At 38.9% G+C, this 24082-nt stretch overlaps 1 protein-coding gene across 6 annotated transcripts in view; it reads right to left on the bottom strand.

Annotated features, from left to right (window-relative positions):
- The window catches only part of LOC122803862 (testis development related protein), a 1047168-nt gene that overhangs the window by 480570 nt on the left and 542516 nt on the right, over nt 1-24082 (bottom strand). For all 6 annotated transcript variants that reach the window (XM_044073551.1, XM_044073572.1, XM_044073558.1 and 3 more), the window contains one exon: nt 1618-1677. In XM_044073551.1, the coding sequence (XP_043929486.1) occupies nt 1618-1677 (60 nt within the window). The remainder of the gene's footprint in view (nt 1-1617; nt 1678-24082) is intronic.

The following is a 24082-nucleotide window of genomic DNA, read 5'->3' as shown; positions in this document are numbered from 1 at the left end:
TATCAAGCAGCTACTAAGAAATTAAGTGATCTTTCCCTGCAGAATAGATTAATTTTACCACCGCACAGGGCCAGTGAGCGATAGAATAGCCAGCCAGTCAAGATGAGTATGTAATATGACTGAATTATGAGATAAGGAACTACCCCCAACTTAAAGGAATGAGCATCCCCCAGACTACTCCACTTAAGGGAGTCAGAACCCCTATGTTACAGCAGTCAAACAGCAGCATATTCTACCATGTCAAAAAAAAAAAACACTACAATTTAGAATGTTTTGTAAAAATGACTGTTTTGTTTACATAATTCTTCCCAACTTGGTCATTACTACTATGGTTACCTTATAGTAATGCACAGAAGTAACACTGAACACACTAAATACAAGCCAGAAAAAATACCACACACTACACTACAATATCACAGTTGAAATTTCTAATCCAGATTTGGTATGGGAAAATCTTACAAATAGTGAATTATAGGGTCTAAACCAACAGTTTTGGCATATGAGAAACAAGTTTTACAAGAAGCATCAGAAGTAACACACAATATAACTATTTATCATAACATGTTTACTTTGTATTACACAGCTCTGAAGTAACAGCAATATTCTTTAGAGTCTAAGACTCAACTCAAAGTAGTACTTCGTATTTGAGAGAATGAGGGAAGATAAAGTTTGCTTTTCCTCTATTGATATGTAATACAAAAGCAAACAGTCTGAATGTGGAACCACTGATCAAATTAAAAACCTGATGCTGTCTGAATGAAAATAATACAGGCTATGACAATTTTATGCAACAATTTAATGCAATGAAATTAGGAAATGTGTAATTGTATGGCGCATGCAGACTGTCTTATAACATATCTTTGTAGTGTGTGCTAAACACCCATATCCTTCACAATCAGGCCTTTAACATCAGTTGATAAGGCTTCTTTTTTTTGTATCATGGCAAAAGGGCTGTGACGATTGACATTTACTCAATAACTGTGGTGTGAAGTCCTTCAGTGAAGAAGTCTAAAGACCAAAATGCAACCCATGCTAATGGTGAAGGGTAGACAACTAACATGATATTCCGTTTTATATTCATTTTAAAAAGATGTATACTGGCTCCCAATATGGAAAATGTTTAAATTATAATATAGTAAGTTCTATTTTCTTTATCAGACAGAAATACCTACATTTCTGTAGTCCAATCAGTACCTATAAGTACTGGAGCCATTGCCAGGGAACATGCCCAAAGGCAGTCTTTTAGTAAATTATTAACACAGCTGAAATGCCAAATTACTCTATTTGAATTAGCAGTTCTTTGCTTGATTTGCTTATAGGTTTATAGGTTAGTACTAGGCTAACTGCCCTTGCGAGCCATTTTAAGCCTAGCCAATTATCCCATGTGAGATTCAAACTCTGTACCTTGTGGTTGTAAGGCAAACACCTTAACCATTAGGCCATCCTCCCATTATGTGGCTACAATTCATAATGATATACTTATCTGATTATTCACATTCAAGACTTTAATACAATGTGCTCAAAATTTTTTATGTTATTTTATTCTACAAAGGAACTTCTGAAAAAGGAGGTCAAAAAACAAGAGGGCAAGAAAGTATACATTAAAAAAAATCCTACCTTAGATGCGGGTTGTGATACTGAGTTTTCAGCTTCTTCATCTAGTGGATGGACCTGAGTCTAGACAATAAAACAGAAATTAATGGAGTTCATGCAATTGGCTTCCACACAGCTAACACTTTGATAATTTAAATATTTAAAATGCTATATAACAGAAGTAATTATATCAAGTACTTAACACACATACAAGTCAAATTAAAACTATATGCAACATGTATTACTTAAAAATCTTTAGTGACAGCCTTTTTTTAAAAAGAACCAATAATCCGCGAGTGGTGTAACCAGTATTGGATCATGGTCCAGTGGGGCCCTACGTATGGCAATGGAACTGCCCCTACCCCCAACTATTCCAATGTCCCATTACTTGTCTGTCTTGTCTCTCTCTGTCTCACTCCAATTTGCATAAATACTGTTTAAACCTGTCAGTGTACAAACTATTATCTTTATTTTTACAATGATTACAGAAATTTGGATTTCATTTAAAACTTTAATTTCAGATTTTACCAAAAAAAAAAAAAAAAAAAAAAAAAACACTGACAGCTATTTTCTAAGCAAACGAAAATGCTCCATATTGAAACTGGCTTAGAATGAGTGATAGTAAAATTCTCTTCCCTTGAAACTCACATTTCATGAACATGCATCTGTAAATCCATTAAACGAAAAGGAACACATCCTGAAACAGCATATAGTGAAGTACTAATAAGTGTCTATGTGAAGGGTGCAGGAATTCATATTGCATTTAATAACAACCTGGGACAGCCTACTGGACACAAATATCCCTTTATCTGGAGCAGCCCAAGAGTAATGTCTGGTAAAGTACCTTCACAGATTCATAGAGAAGATAAATGAAGGCAGGGAGAATCAAACCATGTACTACAGGAAGTACCTTTTTAACACTGCCTTCATCTGATCTAAGTGCTAGTCAAACTGTTCTATCCCAAATTACAAAACTATTTGCTGACACTGACAGACTGCAATTTTCAGTGATTTGAGAGAGAGAAAAAATTAAATGGCCTGGCAACTGGTGTGGAGGAATAAGGTTCTTGTCCGTCATACTTAAGCTTCAGTGTTGGACTCAACCACACACACACACACACACACACACACACACACACACACACACCCTGGGGGATTTCTCAGTGATGCTGTTTCTTTACTTGTAACAAAAAAAAAACCCTCCTGGACATAACATCACTCACTTGTAGCCTCCTGCTCTGCTGCAGTTTCCACTCACTGAGGCTGGTCAGTAAAATGGGAACATGTGTGTGTGTGTGTGTGTGTGTGTGTGTGTGTGTGTGTGTGTGTGTGTGCTTTCTTGTTGAAGAGGGCAGAGATTTTTTTAGAGTATTGTTTTTTAGTGACAAACTTTTTTTTTTTTTTTAATTTTTTGAGGCCAGATGGCATCGGGTCCTAGGCAGCTGCCTAGGTCACCTTGTGATACATCCAGTTCTGTGCATCTTTCAGATTATTTATAAATGTGATTTAGCAGTAATCCTTCTATAATCTATATATAACAAACCAATACATCACCAGCTAAGTATCACGCGTACTGAATCACTCAACATTCAGCACATGATAAACACTATACTCATGTTGTCTAACTGACAGACTCCAACTTCCAACCTGAGTGTGATAAAGGCAAAACCGTCTGTAGCTAATGATGCTACACCTAAAGCAGCAGTCAATAGTTTGATCTTTCCTTAAAGAAAATGAACCTCATATGGTCACTGCTCTTTAGCAGGGGTGTAACCTCCTCCAACCCTAAAATGTAAAGCACAAGGTTCAGACTGGCCACCATGAACTTTATCTGTAGATCTAAACTGGTCATTTTTGGTTAACTTTAACACAGTTCAACTGGATAAATGAACAGCAAGCCTCCTATTATTCAAACCATTCTGGCAAAACCTAAATGTTTTTATTTTTCTATAAGTAATTTTAGTAGTAATTTGACATTTAGACTACACCATTTTTATATCAAGTACTCTACTTTTTAACTCATGCGTCAGAATAGCTCTCAAACAACATGTTACAAAACAGTTCTCTGAAAGAAAATCATGCACTCTCTTTCCTCTCAAACACTTTGAAATTTTTCTTAATGGCTTTTTAGCAATCATCAAGCCACAGGAAAAGCCTCATAGCAGAACCTGCAGGAACCATAACAATTTGACCGTCATTACCTTGTGTTTTTTTTTTTTTTTTTTTAAGTCTTACTTCTCATGCTATGTTTTTTGAAAATATTGGTCTCTTGTCATAATATTTATTTTCAAAAGTAGATTTATTTTACTCTGGGTCACAAGGAGTTGTAGTCTATTCGTTTAGCCAGCTGGCACATAAGGAAGGAAATAATCTTGGCTAAGATGCCACTTCACTGTGCAGTACACAAACACACATAAAAGCAATACGAGGCATCACTACTTCAATAGAGCATGTCTTTAGGATGTGGAAGGAAAACAGCTATACTTGGGGAAAAAACACTGACAGTAGGTGGACATGCAACTCTACAGACAAGGTATCCTAGCCAGTAAATGTACTGGGAAACAAAGCACAGTGATAATGTGCTTCCTGAATTACTAAAGAAATAAGGTTGTTGTGTCTTTCGGCTTTTCCCGGTTAGGGGTCGCTACAGCGGAACTCCGGTCCGCTAATAATTGGCAGTAGATTTTTACGTGCCGAGTTGCCGGCCCCGACGCACAACCTTCAACGAAGGTATGCCCATTCACGCATGTCTCCACACAGAAGACGTTCTAGCTGGGAATCGAACAGGACAACGTCTTACTGTAAGGTGACAATGCTACCGCAGCACCACCACCGCAAGTCTGCATTTATGTTATTAGAAAGGAGTTGTGAACATTCATTACAATCATAGAGATTAAAATTGTCTACCATTCAGGCTATTTGTTTTTATAAAACTAGTTTAACTTGAAGTATAAATAGTATTTATGCATCCAAATGACTCCATAAAAACAGCACATCTCAAGTCAGTTAGACAAGAAACTGAAGTTTTCAATCATCTTCAGCATTAACCTGAATACTGATACAACATGGAAACACCACTTTTCTCCACACTACGGGGGTCTCAGGGTTCACTGCACTAATAAGGAGGTAGCACGGCTTCAAGCATGGTCATGTTAACTGAAGGGGGTGTAGCTAGACTGTCGTCAACATCAGTTTTTGGGATGCTGACCTTGATATACAACCTCTGCTTCTTGCTGTGTTGCTGGTTCACTAGATGTCTGTAAAACACTGTTATTTATGGAGCTGGCAGTCAATCAACCATTGAGAAACCACACAAACATTTTTGATACTGAATATTTACATAAATCCCTTCTTCACTTATGACTTCTAAGCTGAATTCAGCCTCTCAAGCATGTGCTTAATATTTTTTTAATAATATACCAGCTAAATTGATATTCTGCACAGAACTATAATAGGTTCATAGGTTCATACTAGGCTATTTGCCCTAGGGCATTTATAAGCCTAGCCAGAATGTGTTTGGCTTTCGCCACCAATTTTAAATTTATTTTGCTATGCCCTTTTTTGAGGTTAGTATACTGTGCCTCTGTCTAACAGTGACACAGAAGTGATACCCGGGGTAAACCTACGATCTCCCATCCACTCATCAAGATTCCTCTTGAAGAGAGTCAATGAGGGACTCTGCCTAACCTGGACTGGGATTTTATTCCAGAGTGAAGGGAGCCTCTGGGTTATGAATCTGTCCCTCCAGCATGTCCTATTTATTTCAGTGCTGAGGTTCAAGTCTCTCGAGCGCGTAGCTCGATGGGATTTGGATTTTCTGAGGTGCAGCATGTCCATTAATGGTGCTCAAATGTTAAAAAAGGAACACTAACAATCTGTGTGATTTATTTTATTTTTTTATTTTAAGTTTGATAACCGAGGAAGTCCACTGGGCCAAGAAGAGACCATTTTCAGTGGAGGCCCGAGGAGAAGAGCTCCACAATAACTGCAAGTTACATCTCACATGTTACAAAAGGACATAGTTCATACAGCTAATTAAACATTTTCAGATAAGCTCCATGATATTTGCAATTGGCTTGTCACAATGTTACAAAAATGAAAAGACATAATTCAATACAGAAATTTCAACAGTTACATGAAGTGAATATTTTTGTTATAAACTCAATTGTTGGTTTAACATTTCAAAATATACAGCTACTAGCCTTAGTAGGTTATGAAAATATTATGCATGGAGAGGGCAATAGTATATTTGAGACTGGAGAGTGCAGTACAATAGATATTAGAGAGAAAATTTGTTTTTGGTAGGGGAGGGATTGTTTTGGGTGGGCTGAAGAAATAGTAGAGGTATTTGGATGAGTCAGTGCAAGGTGGAATGGGGGGGGTGTGACTGCAGATAAATTGTACAATATCACAAAACTACTTGAACAGGAATCAGATTAAATGATTACTGATAGCCAGATTCATAGCTATCTAAATGCATGCAAACATTTTATTTAATGTATTTTATTCATTTGAAAACTGGGTAAATGGTGTGGCATAATGGACGCTTAGCAGCTTAAAAAATATCCTAAAGAAAAAGGTAAATGCAACACATAAAGACAGTTTTGGAGAATCCAGTTAACCAACAAGTTTTTGGTAGGTGATGACTGCTACCTCACAGCAAGTGGTTCTCGGTTCGGCTCTCAGCTGGGATGCCTTAAAGGTGGAGTATGCATGTCCTTCCTGTGTTCATATGGGTTTTCTCTAGGTGCTTCTGTTTTCTCCCACACTCCAAACACATTTAATAGGTGATTTGGAGGATCTACATGGTTTGTAGATGTCGGTGCATGCATGTGAGATACTGAAGAAGCCCACTGAGACAAAAACAGAATATGCAAATTTCACACAGTGTCTGGTGTCAGGACTGAACCTTGAACTCTAGAGTCATAAAGCAACACTCTTACTACTGACAGCACTACTACATTAATCTGCTAAATGGTATAGATCCACAATCTTATCACAGTGGAGGTGATTTAAAGAATCCCAATTAATAGTACCTTTTGCCTGCAAAGCATGATAAATATACACACACTTGCTACTTTTACTAAATTTTTATTTTATTCAGAAGCATGTCAATTTTGTGACCTTCTCAATGCTCAGGAACTGCAACTATGCTTATATTTGCTCTAATGGTGTATATATTTTCAATGAATGCAAAGCAACTGGAACACATTTTTTTGTACCTAAGTGCTAGGTTAAATGCTCCTTGATTCTGTCAAGGGTGCCCATATACATTGTTTCAGAGTTTCGGCTTCTATTCTATTCAGCTTGCTTACACAATGAAGCTAGATCAAAAAGTGCTGAGTCTTTGTATATGTGTTTCTAAATACAGGCACAAACACCACAGCAAATTTGCTATGCACCTGAGTGGCCTTGTTTCTGTCCTACTCCTCATTTTTCACTTTCTCCCAGAGTATCCACTACCAGATCACCTGAGGAGCAGAGTGGTCACATGTTTCTTTCAAGTCCAATAAGACATACCCATATGTGTAGATTTCTAGTCCATGGTCTCTGACACAATCAGACTGAACACATGGCAAACGGAACTATAATTAATACATCAACGTCTATACTTTTCATACAGGGGATACCTAATATTGTCATATCCAACAATGGCATCTATAATGTTACAAAAAATTACAGAACATTGAACTGCATATGCTTGAGGTTCTGTTAACTTTGAAAGCTAAAAATATAAGAAAACTCTGTCTTTTTGTAGGGTCCCCAAACCTCCTTGCTAATTGATCGCATTACAGTAGAGAAAGGTTAAATTCCCCAATCCCCTCTGTATTGTGATCTCCATACAACTGCATCAAATTTTCAGAAAGTCAATCTTCCAAATGGGACCCGCAACAATGACCCACAATACAAAGTCAGGAATTCAGAAGATCTATGCGAGTGGGAATGCAAATATATTAATATCCAGTCAACATTACTTGTAATTTAAATGGAAGTTAAGCCTATATGCTAAGCTGCCACACTAAGGTTACACTCGCACATTACCTTGCACTAAATCCCTCATGATAATGACCTGGAACTCCTGCATGTCTTAGTCACAACTAAATAAAGCCAGGTACCTTCATTATAGCAAACTATAAATCCCAATCAGAACCTCCTTATGGTGATGATGACAACTACTTCAATCAAGTGATTTCAAAACATATTAATCCCTTCTTACTAATCCAGGACAACTTTAACTACCACCCATCTACTGTACATTTTGTACATTGAATAACAAATATGCCCAGTGGTTCCTTGATTTTAGGAATACCAACTCACTAGATGAAACATTCCAAGTTTCCATTAGAGGTGACAATATACTTGACCTTGTCCTTACAAATGTCACCTCTGCTGGCACTCCCTATCATCATCCCTCCTTGGTCAAATCTGACCACTAAACTGTTACCTTCTCTCTCAAACCTAGTACCTCCCCGGTCCAATATTCAGATATTACTCGAACGTCAACCTAATTTCCCTACATAAGGGTCTGAAGAAATTTGAAAGCGCTCTCTATGTTGACCCATTCACTAGGGCTACTACAGAGGTTCCCCATCTACACTGATGTACAGAAACCTCATACCCATTCAAGTATTACAAATTCAAAACCAATCCTCCATGGTGGAACTCTAAAGTAAACAAACTCCATAAAAACATGAAAAAACAACTTGCTTCATATAAACAACTACCCACAGCAAGGCACTTAGGCTGGTGAGAAAAACTCTATAACATTAGGAAGAGTAAAGCAGCAAATGAACTCACGCTTGCCACCTACTCCGATGACAACCACGAGGGCTTTTTTTAAACTATATTAGGAGTATTAGCAGTAACACGCAACATTGTGTCACTATCTAATCCAAAGGCACTACCTGTTTTGATCCTGAAGCAATAGCCAACATCCTAGCTTACAACGTCAGCTCTAGTTTCAGCCCTTCCACTCATTACATTCATCATACAGGTCATTGCTTCAGGAGTTACTACATGGGTGGAGAGTAACAAACAGTTACCCCTCTTCTGCTACAGAAGTGGGTATGAGCTCTACCAAATTCCCTGCATGGCAACAGCCCTGTTCCTGCAGTGGACATCCAAACTGCAACATTTAATAAAAACTTTCAGCTGGCAGCCTCAAATGTTCCCTGGCCAGAAACCTCTTAAAACAATAAGAGTGCAGTAGCCACTGCTGACCTGGCCAAATGTGCTCTAGCCATCAGTTAAAAACTCCTTATTTATTTGTTTGTTTATTTATTTATTCATTCATTCATTGTTATAACTCAATACAGTTAGCAAGCCATTTGAAAAGGGTCTGCTATGTAAAAAGACTATCTTATTTTTCATGCTGGACCATAGTCTTGTAGTTTAATTTACAGTTGTGGCAGAACTATGTACTACTGCTGCCAGATTTGTGCCTCAGTCATTTATTAGTGTATTATTTCCATAAACAGTGTTACTGGTACATTTCTGCATAGTCTGCTGCCTTAAACTACAGAAGTTCATCAGTGACAGAACCATCTCTGCTCCAATTTGTGCTTCAGTGATTTTATGTTCGGCTTATCATTTACTTGCTTAAAGTTACATTCTGTTTCTGTCCCATCTCCCACAAACACAGTAAGCTAAAGTTTATGAAAGAGCTCCAGTATTGCCTTCATTTGATTGAATGCCTCTCTAACTAGGCTACTTGTTCCTTGAAAAATTTCCCCAACCCTTTTGCTGTTGTTTTATAAGGCTATGCATCTGGCCTACACCTCTTATGATAAATCTGATTTTCAAAATCCCCCCTCCTCTTTTTCATTGCTGTTGACTGCCGATTGCTATTGATTGTTGTGTAAGCTATTTATGTACTCTCCCCATCCGTTGTTTTCCATAAATCCATGATACTGAGTGCCCACCCAGCAAGCCAGTACTGCTAAACCTCCTTTAATGCATTATTGGCTCCTGCTCATTTTCCTGGAGCTCAGCAAAGCCTGGAGTCGTAGCCTGCATTCTAGAAGTGTTTTACTTGTATCCAGTGCCATCTAGGCAAAGTTAACTACCCTTAATTGCTAACTCACACAAGTTATTTACAGTGATCACTACAGTTTACAACTTATAGTTGTCCATTTCTGTGAATTTTTTGCAAACAAATACTCATCTCACTGCTACTGCTGTAAGACCGTCTTGAAACCGCTGTCATCAAGGGATTTCCATCTGTAAATTTTGTGCATTTGCATGGGTTTGCAGTGCCCTGTACAGCAGCAAACACTTAGAAAACAAATTTTCCCTGTAGAATAGTCCACAAAACTGTACTATGTAAAGCAGCACAACAGCAGAAATACCTTTTGTGCCATCAAGCTTAGAGCAGCTAGTACGGCACTGAGTGGCAACACCTACAGATTTAGTAGAATTCAGTACTGTATAAACATTAAAACGTTCGTAGAATTCAGTACTGTGTAGCATAATCCACCCCAATAAAGCACCCTTAATAGCTTTCTAACTCCAATACACCACCCCCTTGTAGCTCACAAATCAAAGGACTGGACAGTATGGATACATAATTTCCTAAACAGGCATCTTCAGACAATGTAGCAGTTGTCTCTTGTTTACTGACAACCACTTATTCCTTAAAGAAGCAGACACAATATGGGAGAGGTGTACTTACACAATGACACTGGAGGCTAAACTCTCACATACAAGTGCACATCAGGTTGTCGAAATCATGCACATAACCACCATGTCACACAGCACCCAACACACAGACTAACATATGCGGAGACACTTAAAAGCAAACTTCCTAAACAACAAAAGATTGCCTAGACCATCAATTGTCAAAGCTATGCCTTAGCAAGTTCAAAGGCACTCAACACCTAACACCACACACAGAGTCACTCTCAGTGGAGCCCCAAACACTAAGCCTCTAAGGCAAGCAGCCACACTTCCAAGGACTCCATTGTAAGATATGACTCCATTGTAAGATATGACTGACAAAGGAGATGGTAATTGTTAGTTGCTTATCCGGACTGAGGATCTAAAAAATCAGGTACAGACTAGAGTCATTTTGCTACAGGCACCATTATGATTCCATCATAGTTCATGCATGTGTAAAATAACCTGAGACTATTAAGTCTGTGATTTTATCCAATACAATATATTACATGGCTATAGTATATTGTCTTGGATACAATCACAAGACTTAACAATTTGGTTAAATAAGAGGTACCACATCATTATTAATTTTATTTAAAGTACATAAGGGTTATATTATTATGACAGCTACTAAGTAGGGCAGGACCAGCTCGAATGTTACACTGATGAGAGAAGGGATGTCAATTTAACATGTGTACCAATAACACTTTGTTTTACAGCACAATAAACCACTCCCTTGCCTGATAAAAAGTGTGTGTGTGTGTGTGTGTGTGTGTGTGTGTGTGTGTATATATCTTATTTTTGTTTTATTTGGATTGCTTGTTTGTGTACTTAATAAAGGATTTTCGACTGGAAACAGACTGCCTACCCTGCTTGGATTACTTTCGAATACTTAATAATTCTGTACAATATTTTAAATTACATATTTTTTATTTATTTTTTTACTTAAGATGAGTTTATGTTCACTACTTCTACTTCCACTGTCTGATCTGATTAATATACGGTGATTATCTAGATATATATGGATTGAAAATCTTCCACACATAGAAGTTTCTTACACTGTTTTTTTTTTTTTTTTTAATATATAACTGACTAACTTCTTCTTTTGGCTTTTTAGTGGGTCTAACTAATTACATAAAATTTCATCCTGCTCTAGTAGCTCCGAATGCATCCATTACTGTCTTACTTCTGTTTCAATCAGCTGAGCCAAAAGAGACAGCTCCTCGCCAGGGGGAACCCTTTTTAAACGATATTTCTGGTTTTTACTTGGAAGCTTTCTGCCTCATTTAAAACACAAACAGTGACAGGCTTCTTTCAAAACAGACCAGCAATCAGAGTAAGCCATACATATATGTATACATACATACATATACACACCCATAGATATATACATGCATGCATATACATGTATATCTTTTTTCTGCTACTGCATTGTAATTCAGGTAAGCTCAGAACTCCATGAATGTGCAGTAGAATAAGAGGACTTTCGTGCCCACACAAAGAAGTAAATCAAACAATTAAAAAAGTATATTAAAAAGTACAATAATTCAATTTATTTTGTTTATTTTTCCATGGGGGCTGCAGCTCCCACTACCACAAGTCACTTCTGGCTGTGGTTAATGGACTGGGTGCTACTTTGGTATATTTAGATGCCTACAAAACATCAGACAGTTTGTTACTTTCAGTTATTAATGAATGTACACTTAAACTTGTTCCTAATACCTTAAAGAATGTACATTGAAACTTTTTCCTAATATCTTAACATTAAATTGGATTAACTCCTGGCTTTCTCATGGGCAAATTAATATAAAACTGTCAGCTACTATTTTGGACTACACTGATGTTCATTCAGGGATGCTGTTTATGGCCAGCACTTGTTAACATGGCATTTTCTTTTCTGCCTGTACATAAAAGCATTTGGACTGCCAAAAACGTAGCTGGGATCCTATCAAGTTAGATCAGAGTTTACTAATGAAATCAACTATTATAGCATGTTCATTACCTACCATTCTAGTGTAATAAAGCAGCTGAATGGGAGAGGGTTTACATTTAATTTCAAGACCCTGGGCCCAAGAAAATCATTCAAGACACTATTAGGAACACTTCTATTATAAGTACTTTCTTATTTAAAGACCAAAATCATTTGTAACTTATGTCAAGCAAATTAACACGTCAAACTTTACCTTATCTTTTGCTCCTTTTCCAAAGGTGATTTAACGTTCCAATAGGAAATACGTAGAAACTTTACTAGATGCCTATGTTTAAGATCTTAACTACTACAACAGACTTCAACTCTCAGGCTTATTTTCCACTCTGCTTTGTAAAAGGCAGACTTATACAATGAGAAATTATGAATACCACTTGGTTTGTGGCTAACTCGTTCCAAAAGATGATTACCCAGTAGTAATCTTTGTTACCATCTTGGCCACTGTAGAACTGTAAGACATTACAAATTTGCTTCTTACAGTACTGCTCAGTTATGGAATAAACTACCAATTTATATACACAACTCCAATTCTATGAATACATTTAAGATGTCACTAGATTCTTGGACTGGCCTTTTAGAATATTGTGCAAATGTGGAGTCTATTCTAACATGATCTCTAACCTGAACACAAGTACCATGAATTATGAACTATGGAATAAGGATCTTACCAGATTTAGTATTACTACAGAGTCATTCACGCAACCCAGGGTGTAAATTTGTGTGTTGCTTCCTTAAAGATGTGAACTTTGTGCAATCTAAAAGCTATGAACTGAAACCTTCTACTGTGATTTTTCTGATGGTCCTAGGTATGAGTTCATGGGGGTTACAGGTTGAAAGAGTTTTAGTTATCTTGATCCGCGGCCATACTTTATGGAAATCTATGTCAGCAATATTTAAGCAGATGTAAACATGAAGATCACAATGTTCATCAGATTATTTAACTCAAACTCATGCTGTTACAATGAAAGACTATTTACTGCTCCAAATGCAGAAACCTAAAACAGACAGAAACTGCTGACTGTTTCAGACAAATTCTGTACGATAACCTTGTCATCTAAATCAGAGTATCAATGCTTCTCCTTAAGAGGGCTTATTGGCTTTCTACAGAAAATGAATGAGCATCAAACAACTAGCAACCAGACTGGCATCAGTGAAAGCACAGTAAAACTTCAGGGCAGACAGCAAAGTATCTTTTAACAGTTTAATTAAACCAGGAAACAATGTTAGGCAGTAATTACATCTTCAACATTAGGGACAGATGGCTATGGCCATCTTTCTGCTCGACCACAAGAGGCCTCTGTCTTAATATACTTCAAATTTAGGTTAACAACCCAATCACGATATATGACAACCAAGTATATCTTTCTTATCTAGTCAGTGTCTTTGGATACTGCAAAAACGACGGTCTAAATCTCTACCTTTGAACAGTATATGTTGAGCTATGTACATTTTATTTCGTAGTGCGTAATGTCTCAAGCTTGGCATTTTTTTAATTCAAAGAAACAAACTTTTCCTACAAAGCAAACTACTAAGCTGTGCAGTGGTGTGCCACTATGATATATTCTCATGCTGACCACTTATTAAATATAACTATTTAGATACCAGAGTAGAAATGCTAAATGTTAAAAGTTCACATTCCTTTTACTGATACAATGCCTTTCACCTGAGCTGCAACTTAAATTGGCCTGTTTAGATCAGCATCTTGAGAAACAAATGACTATATATATATATATATATATATATATATATATATATATATATATATATATATATCCATGTCACATGTTCCACTTCTTTCTTCACTGTTAGAAGTCAATGTGGGTACGCCAACTAATAAATGTATGCACTACTAAACCCCTCCCCCCACTAAAGGGTCATAATATTAAGGAGTTACAGGCCATCATGGTATTAATGTGCATTGTGCACCTGAAAATTAATAACGTTCAAGTCATACAAGTTAGGTTCTTCTCAAAGCCTTGCTAATGGAATCCTTTGGCAAAAAAATGTTAAGAAAACTAAACATATCATTTGAACAATGAAATTAAAAATACAATCTAATTATAACAGCAGTAAAGCATTATCACAAATTTTTAACTTAAGCAGCTCTTAGGTGTGACATGGTACTTGGCTAGCTCTGCTTCATGCTACAAGACTACTTCAGAAGCTGAGCAACTACAATTTTATAATTCACTGCTTAAATGATCATCTACCACTAAACAAACTAAAATGACAACTGGAAATATAATTAGGAGTATTGGAAGCTCAGAGGAACTATCTGTACAGTCATACCTCTCAAAAGTACCAAATTCCTCAGCATTTCTTGGTTTTCGGCTCAAAATAATAAGGCACCACGAATTTCCGATTTGCCCCATTAAATCCAGATTTCAGTGTGCAGACAAGGGCGCTGGAACCATAGGACAGGGAGGGGGGGAGGCGAGGGATGCTAAAGCTCCCCACTGTATCCGCTAACCTTTTGATTACTTTACTGCTTTTTAGTGGTGCAATATTTGCTGCTACTTCTTCTGTTCTGTAATGTACACGCACAGATAATCACAACTGAACGGCGAGGATCATGTTATTTTGCAAGGTTACTGAAATGAACTGATCCCCACAGTTCAACTGTTTTCACAAGCCACAGGAGCAAAGGTTCTGCTGCCAAAAGCAGTTCACAAGCTGCACTTGTAAAAGTGTGCAACAGGGATACAATGAAGCACAAGAACTGGCTCCTCCCATACCTCAACCTATCAATGCAAGAAATCTGGACAAAGGCTAAAATAATGGGGTGGGACAAAGGTCCAATAATAGGGACAGATTTTAAATGTTGCTCTTATAAACTTAGAAAGTTGCTAGAATAGAAACATTTGTATTAGCACACATTGTCTGAAAGATGTAAAAGCTGAAATGCAAATGTATATCATTATTTAATGGCTTTGAACCTCAGTGATTTGCCAGAAAGAGGCATAATCTTTGGACATTCTGCAGAAATCTGGACAGTTGAGAGGGGATGTGGAAAAAAGAAGTTATGTACTTACTGTAACGTTCCAACTGTATTGTCCATCTTCATTCTTTCCTCACGAATGCGTTTGGATCCGATCCGTCAGATCTGACTTGGCTAATGCTACAGCTAGCAGCCACCAGATCTCTTGAGCTTCTCCCTTACTCACAATGCACCCTGCCAAATACCAGAGATCTTGTTTGCTGGTATATAATGTAAAAGGATAGAGAGAAATATAAAAAGCCAGATTCAAAGTCATATCTGCTTGTTCCTCAACAAGTCATGGATGGGGGGGGTGTTGGTGGGAGGGGATGTGAAGAAAAAATGAAGATCAACAACACAGATGAACGTTATGGTAAATACATAACTTCTTTATCTGATGTACTCAATCCTCATTCTATCCTCACGAATGGAACAGCGTCCCTAGATAATTGAATCCAGGGTGGATTCAAGGAAGGATATTCCTGAGCACCATAGAATCAAATGATGCCCCACCTCTGGAGACCAGATCCAATTTGTAATGAGTGATAAAGGTATGAGGAGTAGCCCAAGTTGCTGCTGCATAAATGTCATCCACAGACATCCTAGACTAGAAAACTGTGGAAGTAGCCACAGATCTAGTGGAGTGTGCTTTCAAAGGATATGTAAGACAACTGCTTAATTTATTACAGACAAAGGAGATGCAATTTGTTAACCACTTTGATAGAGTAATTTTAGAAACCATTTTTCTGAACTTTGGTCCAGAGAAGGAAACAAATATTTGGTCTACTTTTCTGATTCTTTCTGTTCTCTAAAGATGGAAATGAAACCGTTTAAGAACATCCAGTAAATGTAAGATGACCCTTTGTTGGTAAGTTTAGGAAAAAATACTGGCAAGTGATGTAGCTATTTCTGTTGGATTCAAATGCCATCTTTGGAAGAAAGATTGGATTGGTACGTAAGGTCACTCTATCTTTGTGAAAAAAACAAGTAAAGAGGTTTAGAAGATCGTGCTTGGATCTCAGAAATTCTTCTTGCAGAAGTGATGACAACCAAGAAAGTGGTCTTCCACTTGTTGGTTCAAAGGGAGGTTATGCGAGAGCCGTGGAGGTGAAGGGTCTTTAAAAGGAGTATCCCTTTTAAGAAGGCCTTGCTCAACTTGTGAGAAGCTAAAGGTGCACCATTCCTGAATAGTAATTAGAAATTTCTGCCAACTGTACCCTAATGGTTGAGGTACATACATACACATTTCAAGCACTGGCATTAATGCCCTTCTAGCTTGCTAATATACCAAAACACTTGTTCCCATAATAAGTGTCCAGGCTGTTCTTAAAAATATCTAAACTAGTACTTGCTTTAATGTAATTAGTTAGTCTGTTCCATGCATTGGCTACTCTGTCAGAGAACCAATTAGTACACTTTTCATTCCTACAGAATCTTCTACATAGGTTGTCTGATGATTCTCTAGTAACTTTTGAAAACCCAAACATTTCCAGAGGCAGCTGTCTCTAAATGCCCTCTATACCTGAATAAGATCTCTTAGATATCTGTAAGAGACACAGTACAAAGTTCAGACATTTTAGTCTTTCACAATAACTTTAATTTTCACATCCATGGATGCCCTTGGTATATTCCTGCTATACTCTTTCCAGTTTACTCATGCTTGTTTTCAAGGAGGGTTTACATATTGTTATTCCATACTCAAGTTTGGGTCTAATGTAACTAACAAACAATGACGTCATTATTTCTGACTTCCTAGACTCTATAATTCTTTTTATACAACTAGTACGTTTTGAAAAGGGTGAACAAGGAAATCTAAGTAATGTATTTTGACTTTTCCCGGTTAGGGGGTGCCACAGTGGAACTCCTGTCCGCTAATGATTGGCACTGGATTTTTATGGTGCCGAGTTGCTAGCCTGACGGCCAACCTTCAAAGAAGGCACACCCATTCACGCACGCACCTACCTCCATGTCTTTAAAATGTCACTTGACTGCGGGGAGGACATGTAGACTCCACACAGAAGGCACTCCAGCCGAGAATCGAATGGGAGAACCTCTTGCTGTGAGGTGACGATGCTAACCGCTGCACCACCGTGGCCCGCTTGAACAAGGAAATCAAAAACATGATAAATAGAGGCTGAAAAGGGGTCAGAGTTATGCTGCTGAGCCCAAATGGCAAACCTTTTCCATTTACTAGAATATGTTTTCCTTGTCGAAGGTTTATGGAAAGACAGGATTATATGTTGGACAGGTGATGAGAGCACAGGTTTAGTATATCTGGGCACAATATGCCCGTTGGGTGAGACAGGAGGTCTGCAGTCGGATCTAGGTTCCGTGGTGGTTGAACCAGGTGAAGGCCATAGGAAGGGAAACCAAATTTGTTGAGGCTAGTAGGGGGCAATGAAGATTGCTGTGCTCTTTGACCTGGCAGCTTTCTGCAGAAATGTTGGAATCAATGGAGTTGGCAGGAATGCATAAAGTAGACCAGGAGGCCAATCGTGAAGTAGAGCATCCCTCAGTGACTTTCCCCATGGGGGAATCAGGGCAAAGTAGTTGCTGCACTTGTTGTTTAGGGGAGAAGCAAAAAGATCCCATCATGGCTTTCCCCATAACACAAAATCTCCTCCGCCACCTTCTCGTTGAAGGACTACTCATGTGGAAGTAGTATGCACCTGCTCAGTTTGTCCACAATCACGTTGGATCTCCCTGAAATGTGCATTTCTAAAAGAACGCGGTTTGAAGAGATCACCCACTGCCAGACCCTGAGTGTTTCTCAACACAGTGGGCAAGATCTGGTTCCCTCCTATTTGCTGATGTACCAGATAACAGACAACTTTGTCCGTATGAATCACAACTGTCCCAGAGGGAAGAACTTTTTGAAATGCTCGCAACACCAACAGCACTGCTCTCATCTCTATAACATTTATATGCAAAATGACCTCTTTGGGGGAACCAAGTACCCTGAACTGTCCTCCCCCCCAGATAATGCCTCCCACCCTGTGTGGGAAGCATCCGTGGACACTACAGCCTTGGACTGTTGGGGAATGAATGGACAGCCATGGAGCAGTTGATCAGACTCGATCCACGAATAAAGGTCTTTTCTGCATGTGTTGGTAATTTTTATCTGATACACTGATTGATAGAAGCCTGACCACCAGGTAAGCCAGCATCACTGTAGGACCCACATGTAAAATGTGGCCAACGAACTAAGGTTATTGCTGCAAACATGAGGCCCAGAGTTCTAAGGACTGTGATGGCTAAGACTGATGCATTTTCTACAACCTTCCTGACCTGTGACCTTAAAGTTAGGACTCGGTGAGGTGGAAGGGAAGCAATGGCCATGTTTGTGTTGAGCAGTGATGCAATAAATTCCAGTGTCTGATTTGGCTGGAGTTGTGATTTTTTGTAATTTATGGTTATTCCTAGGATAGCACACGTGTGGAGAACCTGATCTCTTGACTGTAGGAGCTGATGCCTGGTTGGGGCAGTAATGAGCCAGTCATCCAGGTAGGGAAATACCCATAATCCCTGCAGTCGGAGGTGTACTGTTACTACTGCCATGGATCTGGTAAATACCCTGGGGGGCTGTGGTGAGTCCAAAGGGCAGTACTCTGAATTGGTAATAACTGGCTCCCTGCTGGAAGTGTGGGTAATTCCTGGACCACCTGTTCATCTTTATGTGATAGTAGGCATCCTGAAGACCTATCGAGCACATCCAGTCATCCTTGCCCAGAAAAGGAAGAACAGACTGAATCGTGACCATCCAGAACTTTATTTGCTGGACAGATCTGTTTAGATTTGAGACTCAAAATTGTTGTCCAGTCCCCTGTCTTTTTTGGCACTAAAAAGAACCTAGAGTAAGTTCCTGATCCTATGCGGTTTGGAATGACCTCCTGGATGACTCTTTTTTTCTATCAGCTTTCAAATCTGAATTGCTGCTTGATCCCTCTGACTGGGTTAATCATCAGGGATTTTCCTGAAAATTGGGGGTGTAAGGGAAAATGGTATAAACTCTGGATACAATTCTTTGCACCAAAGTATCTTTTGTTAATTCTATCCAGGCTCTCTGGTGCAGGGACAATCTTGTTCCATTAGAGAGAGCACTGAGGAAATTGGACATGAATGGCTTTGGAAAAATACATAAGCGCATCCACGCATGCCTCCTCATGGACATGCCTGAATCTGCAGCTCTTGAGGTTACTTCCACTACACTGGAAATTAACCTCATAGAGCTATTGGAAATAGCCTGTAGGGTTGCCAAATGAGAAGTTACTAAAAACTTAACCTCTGCAGATACGGTTCTTGAGAGACTATTTGATAACCCTTTTTCAAATCTCTCTGAAGTGCCAGATAGTTCAGCAAACTTAAAGTAGTGATCACTGAATCAAAGACATGCTTCCCCAGTCTGTCCATCTCCAATGACTCACTGTTGGGGGGATGGACAGTAGAACTCTTATCGGCTAGTTCCTTCTTTGTGGCCACCAGAACAACCATGGCATCAACTGGGATCCCTTTCCTCCAAAACTGTTTGCCTGCTGGTGGTGCCATTATCTTGTGAGTCAGGCTCCTTCCATGGCCGGTGAGACAGCATTTCTATGAGCTCATCAGCGGGCGGAGTCACCCTGTACCAAAAGCCTCTAGGAGAATAGATTCCTCTGGCGTATGGTTGGAGGATGTCCAGCCACCTCTATGTTTCAGATTCTCTGGTATGTCTCTAAAGGCAACATCTTCAGGAGATGACCATGGGGACCCTTTGCTTTCACTGAAATCCTGTCTTTGGTGATGGACTCCTGTCGGGAGTCTAGGTGCTTCCTCTTGCACATCCTTTTCCTGGGTACCACCTTAGTGGGATCTTCTGGTGAAGTCTCAGAAGAAGAAATAAAAATTAACTGAGAGGAAACCTGAGGATTCACTACAGGATGTCCCCCGTGGAGGGAGTAGTTGAGGCTCCAGATGCTGGGGCATCACAGAATAATTAGGATCTGAGGGAGAAGGCTCCATCTGGGCTGCCAAGGCAGTGAACACTCTGTTTGCAGCCTCAAAGGCAAAATTTGAAGTAGCCAGAGAGTGAGGCTCTGACTGAGAAAGTGAGTTTCCGAATCATCACCTCTCTCTAATCTGTCAGCATCGCCTCTGAGGAGGAAGCCAGAGATGAACTGTCCAGCGCTGAGGAGCTGAGGAACAGAAAGCTCCAAAAACTTCGGAGTCAAAGGCTACACCTTGGACCCAGCAGGCAGGCATCAGCTCCAAGAGCTTTCCTGATCTTAAATATTAGGAGGTCTCAGAGATGTTGGATCCAAAGATACAGAGATTCTTGGATCCGAGACTGATAGATCCAGATGACTGGGATCCTAAAACTCTAAGACAGCAGATGGTGTCAGAGTAGGGACTTGCAAGGTTGGTGTGGTGGAAGGTCGGACCACCTGACCTAAAGGGATAGATGCCGAGGGAAGACCAATCTGCCCCTAAGCTGACAGATTCTTCCTCACCACTCTCTCCAGATCTTCTTCTGTGAGACTTTTAAAAGAACAAGCAGAATAAATGGAGGGAAGATGCTGGTCTCTGCAAAAAGGAAGATAGAAGCTTGTCTGGTAACTGGGGTCAACCGACAGAGAATATCTAGAACGAGGACAACAAAGTGTCTCTGAAGGTTGTGTCTGAACTGACTTTGAGCCGGAACTGTAGTATTTGTTTTAGAAATTGTAGGATCCAAAGGAGCAGTCAGATCCAAAACGTTTCATATTCTTTTGACCCGGGGTTGAGATTGGATGTTTAGCACTCCATTTCTGTAAAGAGTCCCAGGAGACTGGGATATGGCTTCTCCAAAAGACGGAAGAAAGGAGACCTTTTAATATTAATTTATTTTTACATTCAGGTAAGGCTCACGGATTGAATCAGTGACAAATCGAGCAATCTTCCTGTAAGTGTAATGCACCCAGGCAGTATAAACAAATGGAGTGCGCATCCAAGATAGGCAACTTATGTCCACATTTGGAACATTTCTTCAATCCACAGGTTTGACATTCATCGTGCTCATTGTGTAAGTATATTTCCACAGTAACAATATGCCAAAATTCAAGATAAGAAAATGAAAACAGTAACATTTTTTTAAACAGGTTGAAGAAGGAAGGAAAAGAAATACCACCAATGGTAAGAAGAACTACAACCAAGTCGTAAGAAAGAGGGAGATACTAACAATAGTATCTAGCAGTACCAAGTGTGAAAGTAGACTGAAGAAGAACAGAGGAAAAGATTACAGCCCTCAAGTCCAGTAGATGAGAAGAGGAGGCAAGGAAATCCAAACAATGGTATGTCGGAAATACAACTAAGTCATATGGGCAAGGGAGAATACAGAAAAGAGGAAGACTGTAAACCACCAACAGTAAAACAGTAAAGACTAAAAGGTTACAAGGTAAACTATGGAGAAAAAATGTTTAATAGAAGAATTTAAGAAAAAAACTTTGCTTATCTAATACAGCTCAAGACAGACTTGTAGACCAGGTCTGTTAGCTAGAATGGCAAATGAGATCTGAGGTATTTGGCGGGGTGCATTGTGGGTAAGGGAGAAGCTTGAGAGATCCGATGGCTGTGAGCTGTAGCACTGGCCGAGACAGATCCAACGGATCTGATACAAACCCATTTGTGAGGATAAAATGAAGACTGACAACATAAGATGAAATGATATACCTCATCCATTCGCACTTCAAAAAGATTAAATGTTTTACCTCATCCGTTCGCACTTCATATTTGAATACAACTCCCATGATTCATGAACTGATCATGTGCTAGTATAGCCTTATAATGCCCTCACCATCCAAACCATTACAGCTTCTTTTCACACAAACAAGTTTGTGTTCTTCAGTCTTCAGGTGTCCTTGTAAGGCATCCAGCAACAAAACTCTGATTGATATTTTCTCGACTACTGAACCAGTTTTGGCGGTACAACATTTGTTGCTGCTTTTTCTGTTCTGTAATTTAAAAGCATGGCTAGTCAGAGGTGAACACCAAAGATCATGTCATTTCACAAGGTTAGTAAAGTTAACTGATTCCCGCAGTTCAACTGTTCACAAGCAGCAGCACCAAAAGTTCTACTGCCAAAAGCAGTTTACAAGCTGTGCTTGTAAGAGTGGGCACCACAGATACGGTGAAGCACAAGAACTAGCTCCTCTACATCTCTCAACCTATTAACATAAAAAATCTTGACAAATGCTACAATAATGGGGTGAGACAAAGGTTCAAAAATATGGAAAGATTTTAAACATTGCTTTTATAAACAAAGAAAGTTGCTTGAGTTGGAACATTTGTGTTTGCATGCATTTTCTGAAGGATATAAAGTCTGAAACTCAAATGTATACCATTATTTAGTGGGTTTGACCCTCAGTGATTTGCAAGAAAACCACAACCTTTATGAGGAACAGACCAAAAATAAGAGGCATAATCTCTGGATATTCTGCAGAAATTTGGACAGTTGAGAGGGGTTACAAAAACAAATGTTTTACCTAATCTGCTCACACTTTACAATATATGTAAAAAAAAAAAAAAAACAGGAAAGAAAAAGAACTACCACTGCAACAATGGTCACAGCCAATCATCCTCACAGTGTAACTGTATTTCAAGAGCTGCAGCCAGATCATATATGAAAACCTGAAGTAAACTGTGCCTTCACAGCCAGCTTTCTGTTAATACTGTTCTGTCCTTTCTGCCGAAAAACTTGTCAAGCAATTCTATTGCTTTAGCCAACATTTACCTTGTTTACACTATTTATTTATTTTACATCTGTTTACTGGAAAAGTCCGACTGGGCATGGATCCCATTTTCAGCGGAGGCTCGGGGAGAAAATCTCCACAAAGATTAGTACAGCAAATACAGTAAATACAATACAAATGTTTATAAACTACAGTACAGTCAAAAAGTTAGTAAGGCACAGTTTCAAGGCCAAGAAAGGAGCAAAAATGAAATATACTATAAGGAGCACAGTGTGTTACAATAAACAATCACCTTGCTTAACTTTGTACCTGCTTTCAACGCTTTCCAGCCAGATATGGCATTGACACCAGTTGTGTTTATCCTGTCTGTCACAGCCATCAAGGATATTTGGGAGGATTATAGGAGATAACGAATGGGATGAGATCAGTCACTTCGACTGCCTAGTATATTGCAGGTAGAATCATCTTTCTGTGTTGTTGCAAAGTAGAAATGTGTGTATTCAGTGACTGTAATGTGGGCTTTGCAGTATTATTTATACATCACTCATGGGTCCGTTACTTAAGTAATATAAGTACATTTCAGGTTAGCATTAGGAGTAAATGTGATCAGCTCTGAGCAGACTGACATGCAAAGATAGAATGTATTCTGCTTCAGGGATATACTGTAACAAGTGACAGCACTCATGTAACAGGATGTTTTGTGTAGGTTTCTTCAAAGTATCTCTTCAGATAAAGAATGCAAACTCCTGGTGGGGGTGGCTCTTAGCATACAGTGTAAAAGTTAGGATGTGCTGCTCAAGGCAAAGTAGGGAGCAAGGAAAAGAAGAGATGCCCTAATGTTTGGTTAGCGATGAACCATCTCAGCTTTCATTACTCACATTAAATACAAGTTTTTTTGGTTTGTTTCAGGGAAGTACTTTTCCATGTCTGCCATGGCTAAATGAATAAAATATGTGTTGTAGTTAATTACTAAATGTATGCCTATGCTGGACAGTACAAATTGCTTTAGGATCAAGGTGGGCGTGAATATGAATTGGTGTAATGCTACAGATTGAATATTTGGCACTCTGGTGCTAATAAGACACTGGTGTATTGACATACGCTAACAGGGTCTGTGTTAAAAAGGGAAGAATAAAACATTTGGGACAGTGGTGATGTGCTAACATA

The sequence above is a fragment of the Protopterus annectens genome, chromosome 1.part1 (assembly GCF_019279795.1).
Source record: "Protopterus annectens isolate FY-2018-M chromosome 1.part1, PAN1.0, whole genome shotgun sequence".
Classification (NCBI taxonomy): Eukaryota; Metazoa; Chordata; order Ceratodontiformes; family Protopteridae; genus Protopterus; species Protopterus annectens.
Note: the sequence above shows the minus strand (reverse complement) of the source record. Positions and strands in the feature narration are given on the sequence as shown.